The sequence below is a fragment of the Chanodichthys erythropterus genome, chromosome 15, assembly GCF_024489055.1.
Source record: "Chanodichthys erythropterus isolate Z2021 chromosome 15, ASM2448905v1, whole genome shotgun sequence".
Taxonomy (NCBI): domain Eukaryota; kingdom Metazoa; phylum Chordata; class Actinopteri; order Cypriniformes; family Xenocyprididae; genus Chanodichthys; species Chanodichthys erythropterus.
Window position 1 is genome coordinate 8267291 of NC_090235.1, and position 20781 is coordinate 8288071.

The 20781-nt window shown below is 36.8% G+C and overlaps 1 protein-coding gene across 3 annotated transcripts in view; it reads right to left on the minus strand.

Moving 5' to 3' along the window:
* Positions 1-20781, minus strand: part of cdk12 (cyclin dependent kinase 12) — a 38315-nt gene that overhangs the window by 11865 nt on the left and 5669 nt on the right. For all 3 annotated transcript variants that reach the window (XR_010897284.1, XM_067411509.1, XM_067411508.1), the window contains exons 2-12: positions 17748-18416; positions 7737-7937; positions 6649-6788; positions 6228-6398; positions 5806-5995; positions 4387-4443; positions 2749-2850; positions 2573-2650; positions 2366-2482; positions 1563-1694; positions 1110-1330 (exon numbers count right to left, since the gene is read on the minus strand). Coding sequence is in view for 2 of the 3 variants with exons in the window: in XM_067411509.1 (XP_067267610.1) it covers positions 1110-1330; positions 1563-1694; positions 2366-2482; positions 2573-2650; positions 2749-2850; positions 4387-4443; positions 5806-5995; positions 6228-6398; positions 6649-6788; positions 7737-7937; positions 17748-18416 (2078 nt within the window). In the remaining variant the exon portion in view is untranslated. The remainder of the gene's footprint in view (positions 1-1109; positions 1331-1562; positions 1695-2365; positions 2483-2572; positions 2651-2748; positions 2851-4386; positions 4444-5805; positions 5996-6227; positions 6399-6648; positions 6789-7736; positions 7938-17747; positions 18417-20781) is intronic.

The following is a 20781-nucleotide window of genomic DNA, read 5'->3' on the forward strand; positions in this document are numbered from 1 at the left end:
TCCATGAAGAAAGAGAAATCACTCAGATTTCATTAAAAATATCTTACAGATGAGGGTGAGCAATTAATGACAATTTTCCATGTTTGGGTAAACTAACCCTTTAAAATAAAATAAAAAAATAAAAAAATGTGTAGAATGTGTTTAGTGTCCAACAGTATAGAAGAACTAAAGAAAATTGTATTAATATTCAGCAGCCCTCAAATGAAAAATAATTTAAAGTCACCGCGAACTGAAAGTTGCGACCGACTTCAGTATTGTGACGTATTTAACGGAACATTGAATGAGAAAAATAGAGGGCGTGACTTGTTTTTCCCGCTAGTAATTGATTAGATCTAGAAAAGTAGGCATTCCATTCAGCTCACTGTCAAAGCTGGCAGCAGACTGGCATGAGGGGATGTTCTGCTCAAGCCATCAAACTGACGTCATCAGAGAAGGAAGGCCATTCAAGACAGGAAGAACATTTTCATATTTTGACCAAAGATTACAAATATTATTTTTGCAAATCAACTTGCACGGATGAATTGTTCAGTAAACAGGGCTGATTTTGATTTCATGCCGACTTTAAATGATAAATACTGATGGTTGGACTTGTTGTTATGGGGATAATATGAATGAAAAGAAACTTGTACTGATTTAGAATTGCTAAGTAGGGTTTCTGAATCCGTAAGCTGAAAAGTTACATTTATTAGTGCTTCATTATTCATCCTGCCAGTTTATACAATAAATACACCAGTGGTCTTCCATCCTGGTCCCAGGAACCCCCCGCTCTTTATTTAACACATCTGATTCAGATCATTAGGAGAGAGCTCCATGAACTCAACTGATTGTGTCAGATAAGAGACATACAAAATGTGCAGAGCAGTGAATCCCCAGGACCAAGATTAAAAACTACTGAAACATGCAGATGAGGTCAAGCTCCTCTATTAAGCTGTATTCACCTTAGAAAACTCCTGATTTTGTTGTATGACCATGTCTGATTTAATTTTAAACCACGTCACTCTGGCTCACTCCTAGATATCTACCTACCTGAGTAGTTTAGCTCCTCTAACTACCTGCCTGTAATTTTGAGGTGAAGAGAACCCAAAAGTTCCTGTCAGCTCATGGCCCACCTTCCAGCTCACTGGCTGTGATGTTTGCCGGCGCAGGATGGGCAGATGAGGGTGGTGGTGGGGGTGGGCTCGGTGGCGGGCGGCTGTTCTCCCCTCCTGAAGCTACTGCGGGTTCCTTTCGGGGAACTTTGGCAACGGGTAAATCCTCAGACACTCCGCTTTGCCTCTGCCTCCGCCGCTTCTTGCTCCAAAGCTCATGACAGTCTTGCCAATGAGGCAAACTAAAAGAAAGGCCACAGAATTACAAAACACTGTTACAAATGTCTAAGTACAAACTGCTGGTCATTATTACACAGATTTAAAACTCATTATATTAAACGGCCTAAGAACACTTAATTGCAGTAGCAATAAACAAAAAGCTCTGTGTGACCTTACTACTCATTCCACAAATGTAGTGTCATTAACATAATAAGATTTAAATCACATAAGATGTGTGTTTATGTGTGCACTGACTCTGGTGGTGGCATCTTGTTGGGCTCCACATCACACAGAAACTGGCTGGCCAGGGCCTGTTCAGCCGTGCAGCGTCTTGAGGGGTCCAGCGTTAACATGTGGTCCAGCAGTTCAAGAGCAGAGGTGGGCAGACTGTAAACAGACATTTGAATTATAAATGAAGTACTGTGTAAAACTTGCTACTTAAAAAATAAAAAAATACACATGCATTTGGCAGATGTTTTTATCTAAAGAGACTTAGAGGTATACATTTTTAATACTCAGGAGCATAACAATGGCATTAAAAAAAAAATAAAAAAAAATCAGGAACAATCAAAATGATTTATACATATATACACAAATACTTCAGTTCAAAAGTTTCGGGTCCTTTTTAAATTTTTTAAAGAAATTAAAACTTTTATTCCTAAAAGACTCATTCAATTGATCAAAAGTCTTTTTTGTAAAATGAATGCTTTCACTAAAAATCCTAAATATTTTTCATTAAATATAAATTACTAGGCAGCACAACTGTTTTCAACATTGATAAGAAATGTTTCTTGAACAGCAAATCGGCATATTAGAATTATTTCTGAAGGATCATGTGACAATGAAGACTGGAGTAATGATGCTGAAAATTCAGCTTTGATCACAGAAATAAATTATATTTAAAATATATATATTTTTTTAATTGCTAATCATATTTCACAATTTTACTGTATTTTTTCAATCAAATAAATGCAGCTTTGGAGAGCATAAGAGACTTCTTTCAAAAACATAAAAAAAACTGAATAATGGAAATGTTTTAGGAATCATGTCGAACTTACAAGGCGAATTCCTCTCGTAAGCGTCGTCTGTACTGTTTCTTGGGTCTCATGGTATTGAAGTACGGCAGCTTAATTACGTCTGGCCAAGCAGCAGGACAAGGACTACCACACAAACGACTGACCAAAACAAAGACACCAGTGGAGTGTAACAGCATTTCAGCATTCAAGCTACACTACACGTACATTCAGAAATCGTGAGCAGCATACCTGATCAGCTCAAGCTGCAGAAGCTCTTGGTTAGCCTGGAAAATTGGTTTCTTAGTGAAGAGTTCTCCCAAAATACACCTTTACACAATGACAAAGACAAACCAAAACAACATTATTACACTAATAGCAGTTGGTGTGTAAATGTAGTGAGACAGGAAACAGACAGAACATCTTACCCGCAACTCCAGACATCAATAGCAGGAGAGTATCTCTCCTCCCCCAGTAGCAGCTCAGGTGGGCGGTACCACAGAGTGATCACCTTATTAGTGTATGGCCGACTAGGAATGACCATGAAGTTAGAATTATTCACCAGAGATTTTCAGTATGAAATTAAATTAAAGGGTTAGTTTACACAAAAATTCTGTCATTACTTACTCACCCTCGTGTCGTTCCACATCCGTAAGACCTTCGTTCATCTCCAGAACACAAATTAAGATCTTTTTGATGAAGTCTGAAAGGTCTCTCCATAGAGATCCAAAGCAACGACCACTCCAAGGTCCAGAAAGGTAGAAAAAAGACATCATTAAAGTACTCCATGTGATTCCAGTGGTTTAACCTCAATTTTATGAAGTGACGTGACTGCTTTGTGCAAAAAACTCAAATTACCACTTTATTTACAAAATAATATTATCCAAATCATGTTCACGCAACAATACCAGTTCTCCGTGAACAAAATGCATGCGTCGTGATGCTTTCACGAACACTCATTTAGGGTGCTTTCACATTAGCAACTTTGGTGCGCACCCGGGTTCGATTGACGTCAGAGTTCGGTACGTTTGGATGATGTGAACACGGTCTTCTGAACTCGGGTGCGCACCCGCGAACCGTACCCAAGTCCACTTAAAAAGGGTGGTCTGGGGTGCGGTTCAAGTGAACTCTGGTACGGTTCGCTTCTGATATGAATGCAAACGTACCAAATTGCGGAAGTGAACTGCTATTAATGCCGTAAATGTTTGTTTGTGTGTGTGTTTCACTCACTTTCCTGATGAGCGTGACTGACGTGCTGCAAGCAGAGAGCTGTAGTGTAGCCTTTCTTATTTCTGCTCACCTTTACAGTCGCGGCAGATAGAGGCAAGTGTCGTTATGAACAAAACCAACGGTTCAAAAACAAAAATATAAAAGTGAGGAGAGCAACGTTATTCATTTTGCCGCCTTCTCCTGCGCCGTCGTTACTAAGCAACGTAGTAAACAGCTGCTGGTTTGATGACGCAAACGAACCGCGGGTCGGACCCAAATAATATAATGTGAACACAGTCCAGTGGGGGCAGGGGGCAGGGGGAGCAATCGAACTCTGGTTCGGTCCAGGCAATCGAACCAAGTGTGAAAGCACCCTTAGTTGACGTGCAAGTCTGAACACAACACGCATGTGAAGCTCTCGAAGCTCTTGCGCATGTGTGTTGTTGAGTCTGAATACAACACGCATGCATCATGAATGCATGTTGCAGATCGTTATTTTTGTAAATAAAGTGGTAAATTATGTTTTTTTGAGCAAACAAAGCAGTGATGTCTCTTCATAATATTGAGTTTAAGCCACTGGAGTCACATGGAGTACTTTAATGATGTCTTTTTCCTACCTTTCTGGACCTTGGAGTTGTAGTTGCGTTTGATCTCTAAGGAGAGACAGAAACCTCTCAGACTTCATCAAAAAGATCTTAATTTGTGTTCTGAAGATGAATGAAGGTCTTATGGATGTGGAACGACATGAGGGTGAATAATAAATGACAATTTTCATTTTTGGGTGAACTAATCCTTTAAAAGATGTTTAGCACAACCTGCTGTAAGACTGAGAAATGAAAACCCTAACATGTACTTACCTTTCCTCAGAGTTATAGAGACGAGCCAAACCAAAATCTGCAAGTTTGATCTGACCACTGTAAAAAACAAACCAAAAAAAAAGTGTAAGATGAATGGATTGTAATTTCCAAAAGCCCTAAAACAAATAACTTTAAAAAACTTTTTTATTTTGTAAACAGAAAATTACGAATATTATAATATCATAATAACAAATATTTTTATCATTAATAAATACTTGTTTCACTGCTGGATGAATCAGTGTTTTTGAACAAATCTTTTGAATGAACGATTCGATAACAAATACATTTTTTAAACAGTCAGTTGTTGCCACCTAGTGGAATTAGATGTAATCGATACATCCGTTATTTGACGTGCCAGGTTCGTTTCTTAAGGTAGTTTGCTCTATTTTGATCGCTATGGTAGACATGGGTGTTTAAATACTAACTTAAAACTTTTATTTCAGTACTTCTGTGATAATGTGAATATCTCTAACAGAAATAACTAATGTGAGATTCAGAACGGCTCTCTCTGGCTCTAGCAGCGTGAACAGATTTGAACGTTCCGGTATGATTTTGTCAAAGGTTTAATAGACGCGGGAGATTTGTCATTAATAAAGTAGGATCGCGTGGGTACTTGAATCGAGATTGCGATCTTTTCATGATTGATTAATCGTGCACATTTTATAATTTTAATGCAAGATGCAGGTATTTGCAAGTATTGCTTCAATGCCAGTACATAACATTACTGATTTATTGCAAAAAAAAACAAACAAACAAAAAAAACACGATAGAGTTAATTGAAGGAGATTCAGTACTTTAGTTTATTTCAGAGAGTGCAAGGTTAAGTAAGAATGCAAATTTTATGCAAAAATCATATGCATGTTACTGTTCAAACTTTTGGGTTCGGTAAGATTTTGTTCTGTTTTTAAAAAGTCTCATGCTCACCAAGGTTGCATTTATTTGATCAAAAATACACCAAAAACAGTAATATTGTGAAATTTTATTTCTATTTGAATATATTTTAAAATATAATTTATTCCTGTGATAAGCTGAATTTTCAGCATCATTACTCCAGTCTTCAGTGTCACATGATCCTTCAAAAATCATTCTAATATGCTGATCTGCTGCTCAAAAAACTATTGTTTGTGTTGAAAACAGCTGTGCTGCTAAATGTTTTTGTGGAAACCATTTTTTCAAGATTATTCAAAAGAACAGCATTTATTTGAAATATAAATCTTTTGTGATATAAAAAAAAAATGTTGTTCCTGTCACTTTTGATCAATTTAATGCATTCTTACTAAATAAAAGTATTAATTTCTTTCAAAAAAGAAAATTTTACTGACCCCAAACTTTTAAACAGTAGTGTAACTGAACAAAAAACATCTAAATCACTACAACACAGACCGTCTTCATGCCATGTTTAAAAACACAGGCTAGTACCTGTTGTTTAGCAGGATATTGGAACACTTGATGTCTCGGTGTAGAAAGTTCTTCTTGTGACAGTAATCTAATCCCTCCATCAGCTGACGCATGAAACTCTGCACATGCTCATGGGAGAAAGACACCAGTCCTGATTCCAGCAGCCCCATCAGGTCATGGTCCATGTACTCAAACACCAGGTAAAACGCACCTAATGCACAAAAATAAATACAGGTTTAAAGGCTTAGAAAATGATATGCAGGCAGAAAATGAAGATGTTTCAGGGAAGTCTGAACAGATGTTTCCTATCGCCCATATATCGAATAAAACTCTTTGTGCCACAAATTGTAATATGAGAAAAATGGCTTATTATGAAACACGTCCCATGTTCACTACTAAAACTGAAAGCCTGCATGCAAACATGCAAATGCATATAAACAGACCTTTGTCCTTTTTGAAGTCAAGTGCATCTTGTTTATCAGTGACGATCTCTTTCATGTTGACGACGCTGCGATGGTTCAGCTGTCTCAGGATCTTGATCTCTCTGATGGCAGTGATGGGGAAACCCTCCTTTTCATTATCTAATCGCACCTTCTTCAATGCCACCAGCTCTCCTTTAAAGACCAAAACATAACAGCAGGCTGTCAGCATGTCTTTTCTTTTTTCAAACACCGTGACAGGAAGTGAGAGTTGATTTAGGCATTGCCATTTAAAAGAGGCCCCACAGAGTTGTGTTTTTGCCATGGCAGATGTACTTGTGTAATTGTGAGGGCCAAGAAAAGCAGAGCTTCAATAATTAACAGTAAATAATTCTGAATTTACAGTGAAGACAGCTATTAAGCTGCCTGCAGATAAACACCACACCTGTGTCTTTGTCTTTTGCTTTGTACACCTGACCGTAGGTTCCTTCTCCAATGATGCCGATGATGTCAAACTTATCCACACAGCGCTTTCCCCAGTCAGTTTGAGTCTGCTTCCTCTCTCCATATCTCGGACAGCAAATCCTGCACACATTTGACATACACTTGAGAAAACCTTCCCTTATTACTTTCTCTCCTTCTGCTATTTAACAAAACCTAATGAAGAATTCAAGCATCTATAACTACAGTAATAACTTTTATGGTTCTTTACAACCACATTACCATTTAGTGTCGTCATGATACCTAAATTATGACTTCAACACAATAACGGACTAAAATATCTCAGTACCAATACTGAATCGAAACTACAATAACAGTAACAGTAACTGAACATAAATAAATTAAATGTGTTATATATATATATATATATATATATATATATAAAAAAGGTTGGGATAAGGGTGGGTGATAAGACCAAAATCTTATTTTACAATACAAGTAATTTAATGATTTATAATGTAATGTTATTTCACTATATAGTTATTTATGTTTATTTTATCTTAAAATGTATTTCAAATAATTTTCTCTTATCTTTAAAATAAGCAAAGGTGCAAATTACAAATCAATATAAAAATAAAATATTATAAGAAAGATACAAATTAAACAAACAGTGCTTTAAAATTTTCAGATAGGCTACAGTAGGTCTATTTAACTGTAACACTAAAAATATGAACCAGCACAATGGTTTTCCACATTGATGATAATCTGAAATGTTTCTTGAGCAGCAAATCAGCATATTAGAATGATTTCTGAAGGATCATGGACACTGAAGAATGGAGTAATGATGCTGAAAATACAGCTTTGATCACAGGAATAAGTTACATTTTAAAAAATATTCTAATAGAAAACAGGCATTTTAAATTGTAGTAATATTCCTTTGTGATCAAATAAATGCTGCTTTGGTGAGCATAAGAGTTCTTTCAAAAACAAAATCTTACAGACCCAAACTTTTGAAGAGAGTAGCTGAATATGAATTTCACCTAATCGTCCTGAGAAATGCCCTGAAAGAATGATGAATATAGGGACACTTACTTTGGTCTCTTCTTGAAGGTTGGCTGCAGAAGCGGTGGGGAAACTCGAGCAGGGGACTGCGGAGGAGAGGGGTCTCCTCCAGAAAGTACAGGTGGGAGGGGCAACTCACTGAGAAGGCGTGTCCTGACTTCTTTTTCCTTTTCTTTCTCCTTCTCCCTGTCCTTTCGTGATGACCTATGGGAAAGACTGCTCTTCTTTGGACTGAAAGAAAAAAAAAGAAAAAAAAAAAAACTTAAAATGCTAAACAATCACATTTTGGGGGGTATACAGATTTGAGATTTTGGACTATCACCTCTATCGCGGTTATGCTCACGTGACATTGCTGTACTGTGTGGTCACAAAAGCTTATTTACATGTGTTTTTAAGCATTGTGGTTTAAAACCAAGTGCAAGCAGCAAAAGAGAACAAATTTTGATATTTGCGGGCGCTGTCAGAGAGATGGTTTCAGAGCACTGTCTGAAGCTGCTGCTCATATTGTAAGTGAATACTAGGGGTGTAACGGTACACAAACTTGACGGTTCAGTATATACCTCAGTTACGGTTCGGTACAGGTTTGGTCAGGGCCTACAATTAACACTTTCCAAGAGACAAATGTGATTAAAAATCGTTGCTGGTGAGTATATGAAACTGCATCACTTGCCAGTTGGCTGGTAACAATTTTTTGAATTCTATTTTGTTACAACATGAACGACGATCTGTAGTTGACAGGTCAGTGCCGCATCACCACTAAAGTTTCAGCCTTTATAAAAAATAAATATTCAAGAGCTGGAACATGCAAAAGGGAATTCATTACTCACACGGTGTGTGGGAAGTTTAAACATCCGAAGCGCACGCCCTAAAAGCCGCGTCTTGGACAGCGCGCAAAGTTGAGTTCTCTTTCATGCCTTCCTGCGCTCTAATGGACCAATTCACTCAAAATTAAAAACGCCCGTACACGGTCGGTTATGTCTTAATTGAACGCAAACACAAAACGCATGATTTTAAAGTGACAGCATCCTAATAATCCTGCTACTGTCTGCATTTTTAATGTTAATCAAACATTAAAGGACAAAGAAAAAAAAAATCACTCACTGCTCTTGACCTTTAAAAAAGATATGAAGACAATGCAGTGTTATTTATTTGATTAGCCTACTTTATTCAATTTTGATACCTGATAACTATTAGACCTGCCTGAAGAGCACTGTTTACTTTATTTGTATCTTTGTTGTATTGTATTTATTGGTGCTATTGCTTGTAATATGATTGTTCTTATTTTATTACTGACTGTTTACTTGTATTTAATGTAGGCTATTAAACTGATATTAGTTAAGCTCATAGTTTTAGATTGAGGATTGTCAATATTCATTAGCATCTAAAATTTTGGTGTCATAACTGCCTGTTTTTGTGTCAGAGCTTTTGGCCGGAAAATTTTCTTAAGTCACTGGCCATTGGCAGGTGTGGCAAAAAGTTAGATTTTGGGGGGAAAACTATACATAAAATTATTATTTTATTTTTTTTTAAATTAAACTTTTTTTTGTAACAAATGTGCTTCTGTGTATAAATAAATTCAAATTTAAGGATAAAAAAATCTATCTCAGCTAATGCTGTAAACTATGTCGGAAGCCCTTATTTACACATTACTATAATATTAAAGTTTAAAATTAATAAAAGTCCAAACTATTACATTCAGTTGCTAATTATTTTAAGATATAATAATCAACACAAAAAAGCAAAAAAACATGTAAGTTGCACATTTGCAAGGCAGGTTTTGCATTAACTATAACTTGCGTGAATTTTCTACTCTAGTTGAACTTGCTTTCATGAAAATTTATTTAAACACATTAAATCAAGACATTAGTAACAGGTTAAATATATATAATGAATAGGCTAATATTGTGCATATACGAAATGCTCCCCTCTTAAGAGTTCCTTTCTCTAGTGAACTAATATGCTGTGGACACTAAATGACTTGCCTGAGGTAAATGTAATGCTACATCAGATATTATTCTCAAGCTGTTTTATTGACATCTTTCCGCAGTTGAAACACTGGTTGAGAGCTTAGATATAAATGTATAGATGTATAAATGTATAGCAAACTGCATTGCATTACCGTGCACAGCCCCTTCTGTGCCTGACTATTTGTCGTATGACTGAATGCACCGAACCGTGAGCGTCCATACCATTTAGTTCGGGATGAATACATGTACGGTTACACCCCGCAGTAAATAGACATAGTTAAAACAAATTGCCATTCTTTGCTAGTATCCTTGTAAACACAGTCTTAAGTGAATGAAAAAGTTGAGAAAGACAACGCATGTGCAATAGTATATTGAATCTGTGCGTTCGGTCTTAAAGTGACAGCACCCTAATATACCTGCTGTCATCTGGGTCAATGTTAATCACACAACAAAAGAGAGAAAATCTCTTAATGCTCGACTGAATCACTTTAGTCTCACTTTAATTAGAATAAATGTATATTTAATTTACACAGTGAAGATATGCAATTAAGGCTAGTATTTCTTATTTCTAGTGCTTGAAGTTTTTCAGGTAGGTCTATTCTTATTTTATCACTGACTGTTTACTTGTCTTCAGTATGCTTGAGTTTTTCTAAGTAGGCTAGTATTAGTTTGTGATACTGAAATTGGTGACAAGAATTATGAAATTTCAATGGTAATAAAAATTATGCTATAAAAATTTATTTAAAGCAAAAATAACTATATCGTAGGGCTGGACAATTATGGTCTAAAATCAAAACCTTGATTAATTGAACATTTTACCTCAATTACGATTAATGAACGATTATTTTGTTTTTATTTTTTGGCCCTCACTTTACTGACAAGGTTTGTACTGTAAATATGCTTGACTATTAAAGGTGGGATATTTTTTCCAACTGAAAATCTGATCTGACATGACATAGCTCACTATCAGCAGTTATTTATTTTTTTTTTTTACACAGATTTCTGCTTGTTGTAAATCAGATAAAGATAAATTAGTACAGTACCAGTATGAGTGATTGCGTGTGTGAATTAGTCATACTGTCTCTCTATTAATTGTGAAGCTGTGGGTTGTAAATAGTTCCTTCAAAAGTAGCAAAATATATGCTATAATAAGTTGAGTTTCTAAGCTACTTTAGTGATAAATCACAGGACAGCTCTGACAACTTGTTTTTGCATTCCTCTCTGTGTGTGCGTCCTCTCTTTATCTTCACGTTTTGCGCAGCTACTGTTTGTATGAGTGTTCGTGCCACAATGTAGCTACACGAGCATGGTAGCTCGAAATAGTATACATCCAATCGTCTAAAATTGCTTTAATACCCAAACTTGTAAACCTTAAACCAAATACAACTGACAGTTTTTGAAGATGCATGGCTCACCGCTCGCATGCCATCACTATGTGTTGAAACCTCCGTGTTGCTTTTATGCCACTGACTGGATGGGGCGGAGTCATGTGGCTACACACGTGGTAGTAAGTTTTTAAGGGGGAAGTATTAACATGATTAAAAAAAATAAAACATAACCAACATGGGAAAATTATGTCGGTTAGAGGTTCTGAATTTCGGATTCGATTACTTTTCAATTAATCATCCGGCCCTACTAATATCATGTTATAAGATTTTGGTCATATCGCCCACCCTAATAGTTACCATTCACTTCTAAGGGGAAAAACAAAAACAATTCCAATATATTTAGACATGACAAAGCAACTGTTGCAAATCCATTTGTCCTTCCTATAATAATAATAATAATAATGGTAGATACAGTTTGCATAGTTTGCAGTTTGTAGATATAAATAGCAATGACTAGCACCTTGTGCACTAAGGGCAAATTCTGCTACAGGGTATTCACAACATGTAAATAGAAGTAATAAGCTAACAGTGAATTGTCTGTGCAATGGTGGGTGTAGTTACCGACAACAGCCTTTGTTAGCAAAGCTATTTGCATTTAGTGTAAACAGACACCGCCAGGAAGTAACAGTTTATTCTCAGCTTACACACTCTATAGCCCAAACATGCCCACATGCATCTGGGATAAAGATGTAAATGGCCAAGCATATATGCTTTGATCATGTGAATGAGAGCATACATGTACAAATTGAGACGACAAACAAGATTACTATAGCTAAAGTGTCCAAATACTTATTTTGGGAGTGTGTAAATGAATAAATGTTGTTGCATTAGTTAAAATATCAAAGCAAATGTCATTCATTTTAAAAGGTAGCACAAACACACTTTAAGTAGCCTAAAATGTATAGAAAAAAATCAAGTCTGATGACAGTACTATTAATATTCTGAGTGACATAATACCTGAGGAACAGGCCAAAACAGCACCTCATGTGTGATCTAAACAAGGCCTAAGGCCTTGTTTAGATCAAGGTTGATCAAGGTAGATTTTCTGCATCATTCATTTTGAATTTTATTAGTCACGATTTTTTAAAATATTAGTATTAAGTTTAATTTATTTTTATTTCAATTAGTGGTTTTTTATTATTATTATTTATTTATTTACAGTTCATTTTAATGCTTCAATGTAACCTTATTTCAGTTAGTTGCAAAGATAAAATTTCTCATTTTTATTTAGTTTAGGTTTTCTAATAAGAGGCAGGTGAGCAGACTAAATAAGGTCTGAGTGGTGTGACGATATATTTTGATACGAAGCTGCCTTTACAACTGACACTTTAATGCTTCAAAAAGTTCAGAAAGAGATCGGAAAACTAATCCATATGAATTGAGGGGTTTAGTCCACATTTTCTGAAGAGAATTAATCACTTGTTGTGATGAATAGATTTAATTTAGGCTTTTACTCGCATGTAAACATTGATCAGTGAACATAAGCAGAAGCTCAGCCGAAACTGAATACAAGAACAAACCTCTTCCAGAAACTCAAATGTTTTCCCTAACACACATTGGTTACGCAGCATGTTTGAGTTTCCGGAAGAGGTTAAATTAAAAGAATTAAATCCATTCATCATAAGCGATCGATTCTCTTCAGAAAAAGTGTCAAAGTGTCAGTTGCAAAGACAGTCAATGAAAAGAAATCTGACAGCATTCTGTCATCAAAAAGATCTTAATTTGTGTTCCGAAGATGAACGAAGGTCTTATGGGTTTGGAACAACATGAGGGTGAGTAATTAATGACAGAATTTTAGGGTGAACTAACCCTTTAAGCACAATAAGCCATGTATAAAGAGCGTACACACACACACGAGACACGCGCACAGAAAGCTGCCACTCTCAAACATGTCGAATTCAGTTTGCTTATTGCAAAAAATGTGGTAATCAAATGAATGCACTATTAATTTAATAAATGTTTTAAAATGTAATCAAATTAAAATTTAAGACCTTTTATCCTTACTTTCTGGCAAAGAGCTGAACAGCAAAAGTTTACTAAATTAAAACATGGACAAAAATATGATATTACTTTAACGTTTAAATAAATTGTACTATTACTTCTATTGTTCTTGCTATAATATTGAGAAGTACATTTTATAATACAAAAGTAATATATTTGTCATAATTTTTAAAGTTAAACCAAACTTTTATTTTGATGGTTTGTAGTGAAGACCTTTGAGTTTGCGTATTTGACTAGTTCTAAAAAAAAAAAAAAAAAAAAAGAAAAAAAAAAGAAAATGCTCATTAAGCTTTCTCTCAAAGCAGCTCTGGAGATGTTCATTTGTTCATGTCCACATATAGTGAGACGGTAGACGCTGAAAACACCATGGGTCTCATTCATGAAACACGAGCAGAATGAAATTTTGTGTAAATCGTGTCTAAAGTGCTCTGGCGTAAATTTTCGGATTCATTAAAATGTTCTTATTTTCCAAATGTTAGTTGGTACGAAAGAAATCTACACCTGCTCCCAGCCACGCGTAAATTAGCGCTGTGCTCAGAATATCGATACAACGATACATCGTCATGAACTCCTGACGATGCGCGTATCGATACAGCAGCTGCCGTATCGTGTCTGTCTTGCTTTTATATCTAGCCAATCACGTGACGTCATGTGATGCTCTCGAACGGAGAAACACGCAATCTCCAAATCATCGATCAAAGCGTGCTAACGTTTTAGGACAGGTCGATGTTATATAAATCATGAACGTTAGCGTTTATCAATCAAGCCAAACCGTCCATTCAGAATTGACTGACGTTTTCGTGAGGATATAGTTTATGGACTGTTTTGATTTCGGTAATTACATCTAGAAAGATAAAAGCAGCGATGACATATATAATAAAGATATCTGAAAGCGAAACGAAAGTGATATTGGCCTCGTCCAGTGGGGAGGACGCACGAGAGGAGACCTGTGCATTTAATTAGTATGTGTAAATTATACTAATACAGTAACAAATGTATTGCTCATGGTTGGTTCATGTTATCTGATGTTTAATTAACCTTATTGTTAAGTGTGTTTTGTAAACTCATGTAGCGCATATTTTGTAGACCACGTTAATAAAAACGTATGTTGTTCTTGAACATATTTTTAGTTGATATCCAAAAAAAATCATTTTTACAGATGAAAAAACAAAAAAACAAAACAGGCAGTATAGACATTATTATAATATTATAGCCGATATAATTAACTAACTTAGTTTTCTTACAAGTCAACTTACTGTTGCAAGTGAAATTAGTCATTGAGCTTTGTTGATATGCTTCAGTGTCACTATAATTGTCAATTCAGTTACGTTACTGAGGGAGTGACTTTAAAAGCAAGCTTTTAAAAGAAGCTTTTTTGTGACTTTTTTATATTTAATTTAAATCATTGTTTTTTTTAATGACAAAAACAAAAGTTTTTTTCAGTTATCATGACTGTTATAACACTGGTTATTCAATAGACACATATTACTGTTACTAAACTCTGCTCAAAAGAAATTTAAATTCTAAATTGAACCATATCGTGATACGTATGGTATTGTGGCTTTAGTATCGTGATGCGTATCGTATCGTGACATTGTTGGTGATACACAGCCCTAGCATAAATAGTGCGTTCAACATCCGAACGTTTTGCTCATTAATAAGGTTACATTTTAATTCACCTTAATAAGGTACATATTTACACAGCATTTTGAAAAAAATATTATATATAGTAATTACATACGTTTTTTCTTTTTACTTTTATTGTGAGAGCCAGTAATAGCACTTTAATCAAATAATGAATTGATTTCAATACGGTTGGGCAAACTAATGGGCCCTTAATTGTTATGGAAATTGTTTCCTATAAAATGTCCAAAATACTTTGTTTGGTGTCAAAATATGTAGGGCGGCAACAACGAATCGATAAAATCGATAAAATTCGATTATTAAAAGAGTTGGCAACGAATTTCATTATCGATTCGTTGTGTCGCGCGACTATTACGCCTGTCAATGAGAAGCGGAGATGTTTGAGTATAAAAACGCGTGGTTGAGCGAGAAGCAGAGCGGAGCAAAAATAAATAAATAAATAGCAGAGCGGAGCAAAAATAAATAAATAAATAGCAGAGCGGAGAGGAGGTAGAGGAAAGACCATCGGAGAGACCCGTGACGTTGTTCTGAACAGGCGTGCCGTTGTCAGGACCCCCGCAGTTTTGAAAAGACAGAAATCGACCCCCGCACTTTTGATACGGGCTGCTTCAATCAGTCACACTATATCATCTTTTAGCTTTAGATATTTTCTTTCAAATGAGACCATTTTTTTTCACGCTTTCGTTCATAAATAATCAACTGTTTTGTCGCGAATGTAAAGAACAGGAAATGCGCTTCGAACAGAGAAACACGCGATCTCCAAACAATCGATCAAAGCGTGCTAACGTTTTAGGACAGGTCGATGGTATATAAAATCATGCCCGAATGTCAATCAAGCCAAACTGTCCATTCAGAAACCGAGAATTTGACCACTTGACAAGGTAAGGAGGCTGATCTCTCAGGTTGACGCGCGAGCTGGCTTGACCGAAGTTTTCGTGAGGATTTAAGGTTTATGGACTGCTTTGATTTTGGTAATTACATCTAGAAAGATAAAAGCATTGATGGCATCTATAAAATAGATATCTGAAGGCGAAACAAAAGTGATATTGCCTCGTCCAGTGAGGAGGACGCACGAGAGGAGACCTGCGCGTTTAATTGGTATGTGTACTGTGATACTGCATTTACAATGCTTATCAGTGGCATACATTTCGATTGCGAATGTGAAAATCCAAAAGACTATGACTAAAACTAAATCAAAATTTGCTGTCAAAATTAACACTGATCTGTTGTCATTTATTTATTCTGTGCTTTGTCCCATATCGGTTATTGTTGACAAATATATTTGTTTGTTGTACTTTTTAAATTTCATTTTAAAGTTTTTTTATAGCACTTGGTCATCTTAAGCTAAACAAAATTATACATCTTTTTGTGCAATTTATATATATAAAAAAAGCCCTACATATTTGGCAGATGTAAAGCATACATGTGTATGTTTTTTGTGTTAGTCCATTTGTTTTTTATTAGCCTACTTTAACAGCTCAGGGATGTTAAAAGAGCAACCTGTTTTTGCACGCTCTGAGGATTTTTTTGCACTGTGAATTTGCACTGTCATTTCTGTTTTTGAATAAAAGGTTGGAAATTAATGTTTTTTCCCTCCGATTCATCGATTAATCGTAAAAATAATCGACAGATTAACCGATTATTGAAATAATCGTTAGTTGCAGCCCTAATAATATGATGCCCATATATAGTTGTCAGTCGGATTTAATGGTAATTGAGAATGAGCGTGCACGCGCGTCCCATTTACGACTGATTGGAATTCATTACCACACACATTTCACTATCATTTCTTTCATTTACGAAGTATTTGTGAATCAGGAGAAGAGTTTTCGGGAAGGTCTCTTTACGCGCAAATCACTCACATATTTACTCATATATTTACGAATGTTCCATGAATGAGACCCAATGAGCGTAGCAGTCGAGTGGAAAGAAGTGTATGCGCAAGTGAGATTCCCTGTCTGTTTTTTAGCCCAATAGTGTAGTTAAGCAAATGTGCACTATATGATAATATGTTCATGTCGTGTGCAATGTCAAACAGGTATACCGCTACAACCCTAAGACAAACCATGTGCAAATTCCTCAGTCAACATCACTGCTGAGTATTTTCCCTTTAAAACTGGTGTACTGCCCATCTTCAACAAACATGTAACCAAACCCGTCAACGTGCGGAGTGGGGCTTTTCTCCACTGACTTTCTATGATGTTCAAAGCGTTTCTAATGGTAATTGTTAGAAGGCAGCTGTCTGACTGAGATGGTGAACGGGAACATGGTTTGTGTAACATTAGCAACACATTATTTGCTGTTTGACAACATAGTCAAGCCAACTGCTAATATCAATTACCGTTATGTTTCTGACAATGTAGAGAGTGATGCAGAAAACACATTACCATTCTGATACTTCGACTTGCAGGCGACCCTGTATAGATTTATTTACAAGGTGTTTTTGCAGCATTATATCTGTTGAACGATTGAACGCAATGGCCACTCAGATGTGATTGAGTTAGTCAGAATTCACTCAACACCACCTAAAACGTTGTGAGTTCTGCATGCTCGCAAATCCTTTCATTATAACCAACAAAGTACACTGCACAGCGTAAACGACTTCGATTATAATGGGAGTTTTAACTGTATTTAAATGCGCAACTGAATCCGATTGACACTAATAACCATAGCAATGGATGGAACAAAATATAATATGTCAAATGACCTGTGCATTAAGTCTTGGAGTGTAAATGCAAAATAATAGACCTGCCACCTTTTCTATGGTATGTTACACGTTGTAAATTTATAAGCACTTTGTTTAATAATCCTGACTGATTAATTTTATTTCATGAATAAATAGGATAAGTTAACTACGTAACTTTTTTTTGCTCAGAATTTACAAATTTATTATGAGAGAGTACATAAGTACATACTTTGTACTGTGCGTCGATGACCGTCCTCGTATGCCACCACTGAAAACCAATTCTGACCCAGGAAAAACCCAGTGTACACTTGCAATGCGTTGGCCAATTATATATGCCAGCATTTGCAGAACTCACCTGTCCCTGCAGTCTCCCAGAAGAACCGGCGGCAGGGGAAGAGGTGGAAGTGTGGATGTCTTCATCAGGTGTGCAGGACTTTGGGTAGATTTCTGTGTGGGGCTTTTCGAGCGAGAAGAAACAGGTGTCACAGGTGCTGAAGGTGGAGGAGCTGGTGGAGGGCTGTTTAGAGGAAGAGGCGGAGGGGACGAGAGAGGAAGAGGAGGGGGAGAGTTCGCCGGGAGAGGCGGAGGAGATGAGAGAGGGAGCGGAGGAGGACTGGATAACGGGAGAGGTGGTGGAGGAACCACAGCAGGCTCCTCCGCCGTAACAATGTTCGGAGGTGGGGAAGGCGGTCTTTGAGGCTCAGTGGGTGGGGCCGTCTCTAGTGGCGGCTCAGTGTTTTTCACCGGTGCATTTGCCACATTGGACGTGTTCAGGCGGAGGGAGGGAGAGTTCTTGGCGGCAGCCGCCTGACGCTCTTTCTTTCTTCGCGTCAACTCGGCTCCAAGGCTGGACGTGATCGGCAAACGTGAAGACGAAGGGGAGCGGCTGCCTGGGTGATTGCTGTGGGAGGAGCCTCCGCTAGCTCCTCCGGAATATAAAGAATGTTTCTTAGTGCGAGAATGGGAAGAGGAGCGGCGTGAGGAGGAGTAGTGAGGAGAACGGCTCCGGGAACGCAGAGAAGGCCTGGGGAGGGGAAACAAGAGAAATGTATTAAAATCAGACTTCATCAGGACAGACAATAAATGCAACCTTTGTCCAAAAAGGAAATATTGCACAGTCAGAATGCAAAATCTCAAAATTCATCTTTTAATCATGACCCTCAAACAGTCTAATTGCACAGGATTAAAATGGAAGCAGCAATGGATCTCCTTCCATATTTTGATGTACATCCAAGTGTAATGGATAGGGATGCACTGAAATTTTCACTACCAAAAATTTCCAGTGAAATGGGTCGGTTTCAGGCCAAAATCAGTTACACAAACAGACGTTTTATTAAAGGGGTAGCTCACCCATAAATGAAAATTCAGTCAATAATGTCATGTCGTTCCACACCCGTAAGACATTCGTTCATCTTCAGAACACAAATTAAGATTTTTGATGGAACCTGAGGGGTATATCTCTCCTCAACAGACAGCAATTTAACCACCACTTTGAAGGTCCAGAAAGGTACTAAAGACATTGTTAAAATTGTGCACAAAAACAGAACAAAAATAACTACTTTTTTTCAATAATATCTTCTCTTCTGTGTCATTCTCCTACACTTTTTACATCCAGCACTTCCAGGTTCTACGTCAGAACGCTGAGTCATTATTGGCCGGCTCCTGTGTCAGCATTACATGCCTGCATCGTGCTGCTCACGTGAACAGTGTCTGCCAATACTGAGCCGCCATTCGGACATAAAACCTGGAAGTGCTGGATGTAAAAAGTGTAAGAGAATGACACAGAAGAGAAGATATTGTAGGAGCAAAATTAGGAGTATGGCCCTTTAATTACAGCCAGCGGAAGTGAATGTTAGTGACACCTGTTGATTGCATCGTGGTCTATGCTGATGGTAGATAGACGCAATCAAAGACGCCAAGCCGATACAGTTTTTCAACGGTGGAAAGTTACTAAAGCAACGCACTTTATTTGATTTGTTTGGAATGCCATGGTATGTCCTTATATTTGTTTGAATCTGCGCATTGGATTAGGGCTGTCGCGATAACCGCAATTTCGTAATACCGCGCTTTTTACGAGCCAACCGCAGAACACTGCAAAAACCGCAGCAACAGCGATATTTGCATGTTTTCTATTTTTTGAAAGGCTATGTCCTTCTCGTTTTACACTTCATACACGTGTACTAAATATTAAATAAGGTAATAATGATAGCATAATGTGTACCATGGTGATTTGTACAGAGGCTCCGTAGATTTGCACTAAACAAGCCTAAACAGACAGTGAATGTGAGAGAGATCGACTGAGCGCGTGCGATTACCTGCGTCTGTCCTTCAGGCCGAGATATATTCGTGAAAAAAAGTTGTCGTGTCCAAGGACAGCGAAATCTCTGCCTTAGCATCGAAGCATTACTGGTCAGCTGAGCCTTATAAAGTGGCGCTTAACGTTAAAATGATTTCAACAGCTTGTTTCATTTCATCTCTCTTGGAATGAATCTGCGTTTTTGAACGTGCAGTTGAATGAACGGTTTAAAGACTCAAAAACAGTCCCTTGCAGCCACCTTGTGTCATAACAATGTAACTGCACTGACCGACAGCCCGTCTAGAACGCGCAGAGATGAGTAACGTTAGTTCTGCTTATACTCGTGAAATATCAGCAGAAAGTCTTGTTTAGTCAGATTCGATGATCGGAACTAACTATTATACATACAACAGCTCTACCATCTTATTGTCAGGTTTATGTTCTGTTTTGTAGACCCTTATTTTGACATTCTCTTTACTTCAATGCTCTTTTTAGTTTCGTTATTGAATATGATCTCTCTCTCTCTCTCTCTCTCTCTCTCTCTCATATATATATATATATATATATATATATATATATATATATGGCGGTAATACCACATATTGCGCTATTGAGCCACTCAAAAATACCGCAAGGGAAATTCCTTAACCGCGACAGCCCTACATTGGATTCAATCACACGTCAATTATACAACGAATCAACGACAGCACTGCACAATTACACATCCCGTAACTTCAAGCAAATTTCAAATATCGACAGCAATGCAAGTACACTTTCCTCTTGTTATAACTCGTATGCTTGGAGTATAGAAATGACTTTTTTTTTTTCATTTTTGGGTGAACTAACCCTTTAACCTGTTCGTGAGGTCTTCATTATTTAAAATGTTTGAATAAATATGTCATGAAAACAAGTTATTTCAGTTTGTTTATATTGTTTATATTTCACCAACAAACTGTAGTAGAAACAATTCTGTTATTAAAATTGATATAAAAACTGTGCAATTTAAATGTTTGTAGAACTCAGTTTTAGTTATTTGAGTGTTTATTATTAAATATGTTTGATTCATTAATTATAAATTATTTATTTTGGTTTC